The sequence below is a fragment of the Crocuta crocuta genome, unplaced genomic scaffold (genome assembly GCF_008692635.1).
Source record: "Crocuta crocuta isolate KB4526 unplaced genomic scaffold, BGI_CrCroc_1.0 scaffold25, whole genome shotgun sequence".
NCBI lineage: Eukaryota > Metazoa > Chordata > Mammalia > Carnivora > Hyaenidae > Crocuta > Crocuta crocuta.
The window spans coordinates 14,682,054-14,693,422 of NW_027532015.1; the positions used below are offsets into that span (position 1 = coordinate 14,682,054).

Below are 11,369 nucleotides of genomic sequence, written 5' to 3' on the forward strand. Positions count from 1 at the left end.
GCAATAGCACTATAGTAATAGTTCCTTTAGCATCTTCATTTTGAGATGAGGACACAGAGGCACAGAGGAGTTGAGTAACTTGCCAAGGCCACATAGCCCTAAGCAACAGAGTCAGGATTTAGGCCTAGACAGTCTGGCTCCAGGGTTTATGCTCTTAACCACCACACCATTCTCCTCCCCGGGTGACAGCTCCCAGGTGGTGACAAGTGCTGGTAGAAACATAAAGCAGGGGAGGGATTGGCGCCTTAGGTTGGGGAAGGAAAGGAAATCCCCATCAGCTGCTGTGGAGTGAAGACTTCTCCGAACTCTGGCTACCAGTGCACGATGCCTGTGTGAGGTCAGAAACATGGGGACTGCGGGGATTGCCTAAAGCTCATGATCACCCCCAAAGGATGTGCTCCTCCATTACAGAAAGGGGTTTCTGAAGGTCCATCAGGCAGGACTGCTGTGATCATTGTCAGGGTCCCAGCTCTCGGCGCAGAGCCTGCCAAGAGACTTTACTTCCATGACTGCGCTGAAACGCTTAAATTTCGCAGTTGGTTGATCCTATTTAATTGTCTGTGACTTCCTGGTTCTTTAAGCATACTTGAATGTTTTCTGTAAAAGGAGAAAGAGGGGCGCCTGGGTGGCTTAGTCGGTTAAGCGTCCGACTTTCGCTTAGGTCATGATCTCGTGGTTCGTGGGTTCGAGCCCCGCGTCGGGCTCTGTGCTGACTGCCAGCTCAGAGCCTGGAGCCTGTTTCAGTCTGTGACTCCCTCTCTCTCTGACCCTCCCCTGCTCACGCTGTCTCTCTCTCTCCTAGAAATAAATAAAATTAAAAAAAAAAATAAAAGGAGAAAGAAAAAACATGTTAAAAACAACCATCAGAGGGCACGTATGAAGGGACCGGTGAGGACCAGAAACCGTGGTCCTCGCATGCTAAATCCCCCATCATCCAGTGATAGCAAGGGTCCTTCTGACTGTGTCGCTGTGACATCACATGGTGGCCTAGTGGTGGAGCAGATCCTAGTCCAGGCTTACTGCTGGCCTACTTCCAGCTGATTGGGGCAGGAGAATGCAATTATTAGGAGCCTGGGCTCAGCCTCTGCTTGCCTCTGCTTGAGGCCTGGCCCTCCCAGTTCCACGCTGTGTGATTCAACCTCTGAGGCTGAATTTCCTAATCTACACAACAGAAGAAATGCTAGTATCTACCTCATGGAGCTTCTATAAGGAATAACTAAGCTCATGAGCAACTGAGGTAATAGCAGAGAGTGTTTCACACATGTTAGCTATTATTATTGCTGCTGTGAGCATTATCAAGCAGGCTAATCAAAGTTGTGTAATCTCTTCCAGTTTTTTCTACAGCCAGATCGAAGTTAATTCTTTCCATTGTATTAAATGTCGCTGGATACATCTTTACATGTAAGCCTGCCCTTTTGTACATAACAAGACCAAAAATGGAGGTGTTGGTTAGGTCCCCAGACCGGCTCACAAAAGCCCTTTGAACCTGTAACATCCTTCTGAAGTTCGCTCATCATTTTTGAGGAAGTTTAAAGGATAAAGACTAGACAGCACCTTTGCAGAAGAATCTGGATGGCACTGAGTGCTAGGAAAGGCGCACCTATCAGAGGCCACCTTCTGCTCTCTCAGGCTCCCCCTTGGTACCCCAGATGCTCATTTGTGTAGGCACGCTAATGAATGCACAGGCACGCAGGAGGTAACAGAAATAACGATTATGTAAGTGGGTGAAATACCCCAGACAGAAAACACCTCCCAGAGTCGACAACGTTCCTTTGTAGGACAGTGGCACACACATCAAAAAGACCTGAAGCAACATGTTTTTCTGTTGTGAAAACAAAGCTAATGTCAGAAAAATGTTTGCTGTTTCATCTGCTGGCAAACATGTAACTGACTTGTCACTAAGATAAGCTTCCAATTCCTGAATAACTCACATTTTTCTTCGTGAACATATTTTCATGTTATTATGATATTGCCTGTGAATCTTTACTTTGGGTGTAATTTAATTGGTGGTAAGAAAAGAAACAAAGTTTATAATTGTTCCCAGTCTGGTTTTAATTCCCTTAATGACAGCTTTCAAGCTTTTCAATATAATCTTTTCTCGTGAAAACATAAACAGGAGAGGGAGCTCCCCTAATGAAAATATACTGAGAGAAAGAACTTGATGGGACATTTCTTTTATTTTAATAGAATCCCAGAAATTGTAGTTTTCACAGCCCAATTGAGGAATTTAATTTTTATGACGTAGTAACAAAATGTGCAATAGCAGATAGAAAATGTGCATAATAAAAATCTCATTTCTTGAAGTTAAATGAGGATAAATAACATCCTAGTATCTCTCCTTTAAGGAAGCAGTAGCGGTGTTCCTTGTACAAAGTAGAGAAATTCAACCTGACAAAAGAAATTTGTTTAAATAGTGCACTATATTTTTAATATGTAAAATTGTCCGTTGGTTCATTCTTACAGCTAATGGCCTCATTGGTGGGTAAGGAATTGTTTCAAGGATGGATGGAGTTTGAAGTGAGCCCCCCCTTTTAAAAATTTTTTAATGTTTATTTTTGAGAGGGACACACACACACAGAGTGAGAGTGGGGGGAGGGGCAGAGAGAACGGGGGACACAGAATCCAAAGGAGGCTCCATGCTGTCAGCTCAGGAGTCTGACATGGGGCTCGAACCCATGAACTACAAGATCATAACCTGAGCCAAAGTCAATCACTTAACTGACTGAGCCACCCAGGCGCCCTTGAAGTGAGCCTCTTGTGGTTGAAAAGAACTGACACACTTTAAAGGCAGTTGAAGTTCTGGGGGCACGTTGTAGGTGTCTCGGGGACCGGTGAAGGAGGGGGGCATCTTCAGGGATTCCAACGATGGTGCCTCGCCCAGCCTCACAGAGACAGAAACTAGTGTGTGATTCTGAGGGCCTTCACGTGCCAGGAGTTTGTACGTCCTTTCTTGGGTTTGGCTGCTGTTGGCCCTCCTGCTGTGATATTTCTATTTCTGTGCGTTCCCTTCTTCTCTCCACATAAATTGTCATTCTCAACACCATTGCTTCTGTTTTCTTCCTTATAACTAGATGTACTCTTGCTGCTCTTTATCAGAGAGAGAGAGAGAACCATCTGGGGAGGTGCAAGAGAAAGGGGGTTGTGGACAGAGGATCCCGAGCAGGCTCTGGGCTGACAGCAGAGAGTCTGATGCGGGGCTTGAATTCATAAACCATGAGATCATAACATGAGCCGAAATCAAGAGTCAGAGGCTGAACCACCTGAGCCGCCCAGGTGCCCCTCTTGCTATTTATTTATGAAATAAATCATAGCTTATGATTTATTTCTCTGGGCTGACTTTGAGCTTTAGCTCATTATCTGATCTCTCTTTACTCCCCCATTAAAAGTTCTGAGAGCAAGAATTTTATTGCCTCAGCCTGTCCCTGTTTGGGCAAAGCTCTGTACATCTGACTAAATCATAGCTATTAGCCAATGTGTGGGGTTGGTACCCTTTCTCCCAAAGTCTGATTATTTTTTTGGTGGTTGGTGGAGGTTGGGTGGGGCATAGAGTTCAAATATGGTCTTTTCCCTTAGCTGCGGACACTTTGAACCCAACAAGGACTGTAAGTACGGCAGGCTCATGACTCATGTGTCCTGCACAGATCAACTGACAGGTTAATTTATTCACAGGGGGCTGAAGAACCTAAACTAAAATGGGAACACATCACAACCCTCATTGCAAGCCTCAGAGAGTTTGTGAGATCCACTGACCGAAAAATCATAGCCACCACACTGTCCAAGCTGAAGCTAGAACTTGACTTTGACAGCCATGGCATTAGTCAAGTCCAGGTAGTACTCTTCAGTTTTCAAGATGCCGTAAGTATGACTTTTTGCTGATGTTTTCCCGCAAACTCCCAACTAAAATTAGCAAAATAACATAAAACGCAAGTTCTGTTACCTATTCTTTCTTTAATAACTTTGATGCACGTCTCTTTTTTGATGATTAAGTGTGAGATGATTAAGGTTGCCTCTCTGTGCTTCTAAATAGCAGATTTGTTGTTTTATGTGTTTGTATCTCCCAAAGTTAGATATACATGATATTGAACACCGTGGGAAATAGCAAAACTAACCAGCATCTTCCGTGGCTGAATTCTGTGCTTATGAAATCATGTAGCCGATCACTATTTATTTTTTTGACTTCAGCCAAAGAACAGACTGTAGTGGTACTTTCTAATTCTGTATGAGACCTGCCATCTAGTGGTCATTAAGAGAAATGCAATGGCACAGATGGGAATGATCACTAAGTAAAACCAATACTTTCTTTTCCTTTCACTTTTTCACTGGTTTCCATACACAACACTTTAAACATGTTTGTTTAATTCATATTAATTTATCACTGAGTGAAAATTAATCCACATAATCTAATGAGAGATTGCTGAAGGCTCTGCCCTCTCAAATGGAGTTGCTGTGCAACACCAGCTGGAAGCCAGTCTTTCAAAAACCTGATTCAGAACATTACGTGCTATTCTGAATAAGACTTATCTGTGGAACTCTGTACCAAGAAGGCCTGAAGCAACTCCTAGAAGGTCTTCACAGGCTGAGGGAGACTGAAATAAGAGAGTTCCTCATAGTGCCTCAGGTATAAAATAGAAGCACTTTGCGTAATTGTATTTAAATTCCCCAGATGTGTTTATTTCTCCTACATAGATGCCTTGACAGTTGTATTTGGTGCATCAAATGACCCCTCATTTAAACCCGAATTATAATCTTTCAGTGGCCACTGGTATTCTCTGAAACTCTGTGTAAGCCACTTGGTCCTTGTGCTATACTGTGGACGGGAACAGCACTCCTGACTTGAGTGAGATCCTGGGTAATGAAAGCAACTGGCAAAGCCAATTACTAATAATTAAATGCTAAAGGCACACTTCACTGCAACTAGGGAACCCTAACCATCTGCAAACAGAATGAAAGACTTTAGTGATGTTGCACTTGCCCACACATTTGGCTTCCAGCCTAGAGGCTGGAAAACAAGTTGGCCAGTAGAATTCACACTGAGAGTGGATTTGTTGTAATCATGGGCCTCAGGCCCAGGTGTCTCACACACGCGCGCGCGCACACACACACACATCCTTGCTCTTGCTCAATTCCTGTGCAGGATGGGAATGAACCCCAGTAATGAACCCTGTTTGGAAGAGCTATGAGGAGCGGGTCATAGTTCTAGAAGATCCCTCCTCCTGTGTGGGACCCTTGAGAGAAATGTTCCAGTTTACCAAGTGCTATACTCTGCATTAGTCACAGAGGCAGGCAAATCCTTTAAGAAATGAAGGTACCAGAACAAACTCATTCTGAGAGGATTCCTTAGAACAAGTGCGAACCTAGCAATGGTTCACTTCCTTTTAGGAGCAACTACTCCAAGGAATTCCTCAGATTGACTCCATTGTAAACTGGGTTTTTTTTTTTTTTTTTAGAGAAAGAGAAAGCATGAATGGGAGGAGGGATGGTGGGGGGAGAGAGAATCCCAAGCAGGCCCCACTCTCAGCATGGAGCCCAACATGGGGCTTGACCCGATGACCCTGGGATCATGACCTGAGTCAAAATCAAGAGTCAGATGCTCAACAGACTGAACCACCCACGTGCTCCTAAACTGGGTGGTTTTGATGATGGACCAAGGGGCAAAGAATAAGTAACTGGAACCCCAGCTTTTGGCAGGGGCTTACAGCTAGGTCACCATCTCTGTAGCTTCTTCTAAAATCTCTGGTCAGAGCCCTTTTGGGAAAATAGCCTCTTCTCTTAGAGGGTCATGTTGACTAGCAATTAGTGGAGTTAACTCAAATTTTAAATAAGCCTCTTTTAGCTTTATGGTAATGGTTATTTTTTTTAATTTTATTTATTTATTTTTAGTTTTTTGAGAGAGAGCACAGTGGGGGAGGGGCAGAAGGAGAGGGAAGGATAGAATCCCAGGCAGGCTCCACACTCAGCCCAATGCGAGGCTCAGTCCCTTGACCCTGAGATCATGACCTGAGCTAAAATCAAAAGTCAAATGCCCAACTGACCGCGTCACCTAGGTGCCCTAATAATAATATTTTTTAAGTTTTATTTTATTTATTTATTTTGAGAGAGAGAAAAAGTGCAAGTGGGAGAGGGGCAGAGAGAGGAGAAAGCAAGTTTCATAAACAGGCTCTGCACAGGCAGCTGGGAGCCTGACACAGGGCTCAAATGCAGGGCTAAAACATGAGGCTCGAACTCACGGACTCTATGGCCATGACCTGAGCTGACTGAGCTGAAGTCAGACGCTCAACCAACTGAGCCACCTAGGCGCCCCTGATAATGGTTCTTTTTTTAAAGATAATGCATTTAGCTTATACATACAGTGGGATATTATTTACCCTTCAAAAGGAAGGAAGTTTTGACATATTACACTCAGGAAATAAGCCCATGACAGAAATACCATATGATTCCACTTAGAGGAAGGACAGGCAGAGTAGTCAGATTCATAGAGACGGGAAGCAGAATGGTGGTTTCCAGAATCTGGGAGAAGGCAGGGGGGAGTTGTTGTTTAATAGGTATAGAGTTTCAGTTTTGTAAGATGAAACGAGTTCTCAAGATGGATGGTGGTGATGGCTGCACAACAGTGTGAACGTACTTAATGCCACTGAACTATATGCTTCACAGTGGTTAAGGTGGTAAATTTTCTGGTATGTATATTTGACCACAGTTTTTAAAGAGAAAAGTAATGCATGTATCTATTTCAGTGTCTATTTAAATGTGAGAAATATTATTAGCCACTAAAAAAAGATACCCTTATGACACAGATTTTCAATGTGAACAGCCTTTCTGGAATATTCTGGCAGCTTCCTCCTCAGAGTCACAACACTGAAAATCAGTGTTTATTTTTATTTACACCCCCTGGGATTCTTTTTTCCTCCTTCACCACCTCCGTTATCCAATCTGCAGTCATTATAAAAAGTGGAAGTTACATGTTCTGAGTCCCAAAGAAGCAACGTTTCATTTAACCACACTGCCTTTGGTTTGCTTACATGCGGATCACCAGACTTTAATTTGAAGTGGCACTTTTTTTTATTGTTTTCCAATGACATAAAGGAATTATTCACAGCTCAAGGTGAAGAAACCTGGTAGTTGTTTTGTTGATAGAATGTCATCCGGTTGCTTGTGTCAGCTAGGTTATTTGCAACTAAAAATTAAAGTAGACTAAATGTCACCCTCTTTCTCCAAGGTCAATAAAGTTCTTCGGAATCATAACATCAAGCCACACTGGATGTTTGCCTTAGACAGTATCATCCGAAAGGCGGTGCAGACGGCCATTACCATTTTGGTGCCAGGTCAGAAACATTTAATTACTTTGCAAATACTTAGTGTTTGATATTTTAGATTGCTGTTTATCTGTCATTTCTGGTGTCTTCCTTACTGCCTTTCAGACCAAGTTAGCCTTTTTTCCCCAATCTTTTTGAAGCCACCAAATCAATCTTTGGCGCATAGAGTGTAAGCGATGTACACCAAGCCAGATGCTTACTACGGATGAGGAAGGTTGCTTCCTTGTTTGTAAAGAGCATATTTAGATACGCGGAGAGAGAGGAAGTTATTCAGGTGACCCAAATACATATACATTTTAATATACGGATAGTTGTGTCCACAAAACACACTCTTGTGTTATCCTTTACTGGTGGTTCTCAAATCTGCCAATGTGCATTAAGTGATGTCAGGAGCTCTTTAAAATTATAGCTTTTCAAGCCCTGTCCCAGACTGAGTGAGTAAGAATCTGCTGGGGAAAAAGCCCAGGAATCTGATTTTGATCCAGCTCCCAGGTCATTTTGATACACAGCCAGGTTTGGAAATCACTGGTCTAAACAGATCCCAGCTATGCTTGCAGGGAGGTACGAAAGGTGTGGTGTTGATGAAACAGGATTGTATGGAGTGAGAGACACATGCAAACACTAAAGCTAACTTACAAAGTACTTTGATAGTGTACTCACTAAAAAATTTTAAGCAAAGTTCTTCCCTCTTATNGATACATAAATTAGAAAAATGTTATATTATACTAATTTGTACATGTATTATAAAACATTCTAGGGGCTTCTGGGTGGCTTACTCGGTTGAGCATCTGACTCTCGATTTTGGCTGAGATCGTGATCCTAGGGTCTTGGGATTGAGCCCTGTGTCGGGCTCTGCGCTGAGCATGGGGCCTGCTTGGGCCTCTCTCTGTTTCTTCCTCTGCCCCCCTCCCCCGTTTATGCTCTCTCTCTAATATAAAAAAACAAAAACAAAAAACCAAACCACTCTAAAATAGAAATTTAAAAAGATAAGATATAAAATATCTTAAAATTTAGGTTATTTACAAATGGTACCACAAAGTTTTAAGTCATCATTAATCCTTCTGAGTTGTGGAATTCCCTCTCTTCTCTCAGAATACCTAGTTTGATTTGTGAGTGAAGGCACCAGCGTCAGTCTTATAGTCTTTGTAACGATTAAGTAAAGATTAGGGTAGAAAAGGTGCATAACTTAGAAAAAAATTCTATAAGGGCAGTAAAACACATAACGAGTAGTTGGATGTGAACCTGGGGATGCAGTGCTAATGTAAACTTAATGTAATGCTCTAAGGCAATTAACAGGTTCTTATATTTAGATGATTTGTCATTGGGATAGGCTTGGGTGTGAGGAATGTACTGTAGAGGGGTTATACAGTCAAAAGGTGTGAATTAGTGAAAGGAATAGGTATGGGTCACCTGGGTGGCTCAGTTGGTTGAGGGTCTGACTTCAGCTCAGGTCATGATCTTGCGGTCAGTGAGTTGGAGCCCCACATCGGGCTCTGTGCTGACAGCTCAGAACCAGGACCTGCTTTTGATTCTGTGCCTCCCTCTCTCTCTGCCCTTCCCCTGCTCACATCTGTCTCTCTCAAAAATAAATAAACATGAAAGAACATTTAAAAAAAGAAAAAGGAATAGGTACAGGCATAAGTTAAATATGGTAGTAACCTAAATGAGAAAAGGAGAGAGATATTATACTTTGATATATTTAGCATATAAATTATCTGTTAATCTAATTTTTTAAAACTTCCCATTAAAAATGGATTACCTAAATGCAATGGATGATATCCTGGAATAGAAAAAAATATCAGTGAAAAACTTGTGTCTGAATAAAGTCTGTACTTTAGTTAATAGTATTGTACCAGTGTTAATTTCTTAGTTTTGATGAATATACTGTAGTTATGTAAGATGTATTAGGGGGAATTGGGTGCAAGGTATATGAGTATTCTCTGTTACCTTTGCAATGTTTCTGTGAATCTAACAAAATATTCTCAAAATAGAAAGTTTAAAAAGCACGCTGATCCTCACACTGTAGTTGAAACACTGGTCGTTTAGGGAGAGTGCAGAGAGTCACATCTCCTTCTGCTCAATTGAGTGTCCCAGCGATCAGCACTGCTTTCACCCAACCCATGTGCGGAATGTTCTCTGTGAAGAGGGTTTGCCAAGGAAAGCTATTTGCTCTTCCACTGTGAGATCAGTTCCACTGAGGCTAGTAGGCGTCTCCAATGAAAACCAAAATTATTGTTTGCAACCATTTGGAAAAAAAGTGTAAATTTTTTAAAGTTTATTTATTTATTTTGAGAGAGAGAATGCCAGTGAGCATGTGGGGGAGGGGCAGAGAGCGAGAGGGAGAGAAAGAGAATCCCAAGCAGGCTCTGTGCTGTCAGCACAGAGCCAGATGCAGGGGCTGATCTCACAAATGGTGAGATCATGACCTGAGCCCAAATCAACAGCCGGATGCTTAATCGATAGAGCCACCAAAAAAGTGGAAAATTTAGAGGAGAATAACTGGAGAAAGCATTTTTAATAATCCTCCCAGGTTGGAGAGAAATCATATGCATTTGTCTGCCAATATATAAATGATGAAGTACGCGAACAAGATAAATTGATTTCAAGCATTTGAGAGTTCCATCAAATTTGCAAATGTCCCTAAAGATTTTGTTATGCAATTGAGATTCAAAGAAACTACATTAAAAATGCCTGTCTTCGTATTCCCCTGATAATTCCTTCTAGGTGACGAAACACTTACAAATAAAACGTGTGACATATTTAAATGTACGTCATCATTAGTGATACATTCCCTGGGTCTGTCTACTGAGAGGACCCAAATCTTGGTACCTAAACACCATTTTTCAATAAAAGGAATCTGTGCTCCCTTGATAGTTGATTCCAGGCCTGGAGTAGGGGGAATACAGATGAGCCTGGAATATGTTGGTGATGCCAAAAAGTAAGGAAGTCCTAAAAAGGATGGAGGCTTTTTATTCTTTTTTTTTTTTTTTAATGTTTTATTTATTTCTGAGAGAGAGAGAGTCAGCATGAGCAGGGGAGGGTCAGAGAGAGACGGAGACACAGAATCGGAAGCAGGCTCCAGGCTCTGAGCTGTCAGCACAGAGCCCGACACGGGGCTTGAACCCATGAGCTGTGAGATCATGACCTGAGCAGAAGTTGAATCCTTAACCGACTGAGCCACCCAGGTGCCCCTGGAGGCTTTTTAAAAGACACTACAGACCACACCCATGTGAGAGAGTCTGAGCCAGATCAATTTGAACCATAAAATAAAATAGTGATCGCCTTGGGCTATTGCACATAGAATAAACTAAATATCTGTAAGTCTATGCTGATATAAATAATTGAATAAACAAATAAATGAAGGAAAAGAGGTAGCTCTTTGTTACAGAATACCAGTTAATCAATGTAGAAGGTATGAGGGAAATAGAAAATTGCCATTAGGCAAACAGCACAGTAATAAGTATTGCAGGCAAGAAGCATCAGTGGCTGCTAAAATGAGTAGGCAAATGAGTAATGAGAAGCAGGGTATTTGAATGGTTGCACAGTGTCTGCCCACAAGATTATTTACTAATTTCAAAGGAAACACAGTGACCTTACAGCTGAGGAAACTGGCAGACACCTCCTTTACCACCCGGTCAAGGCAAGCATTGCTAGTAATAAGACACATCAGCATGCCATACCTCCTGATGTGATGCCCTTAGTCGTGAACAACATCACCTTTGTGGTGTTCTTACCAAAAAATGCACAGCCTCAACTTAAACATGCTAAGACATTGATCTCCAAAGGAGGGTCATGGTACTCCTCAAAAGCGTGGAGGTCGTGGGAGATAAAGAAATAGCTGGGTACTGGGGCACCTGGGTGATTCAGTCAGTTAGGCGTCCAGCTTCAGCTCAGGTCATGATCTCAGAGCTCATGGGTTGGAGCCCCACGTAGGGCTCTGTGCTGACAGCTCAGAGCCTGGAGCCTGCTTCAGATTCTGTCTCCATCTCTCTCTCTCTGCCCCTCCCCTGCTGTCTCTCTCTCTCTCTCTCTCTCAAATATAAATAAACATTAAAAAAA

General features: G+C 42.3%; 1 protein-coding gene across 1 annotated transcript in view; it reads left to right on the plus strand.

Moving 5' to 3' along the window:
* MAP3K5 (mitogen-activated protein kinase kinase kinase 5) overlaps positions 1 to 11,369 on the plus strand; it is a 201,595-nt gene that overhangs the window by 175,331 nt on the left and 14,895 nt on the right. The window contains exons 24-25 of the mRNA XM_077776139.1: positions 3,670 to 3,855; positions 7,214 to 7,319. Coding sequence (XP_077632265.1) covers positions 3,670 to 3,855; positions 7,214 to 7,319 — 292 coding nt within the window. The remainder of the gene's footprint in view (positions 1 to 3,669; positions 3,856 to 7,213; positions 7,320 to 11,369) is intronic.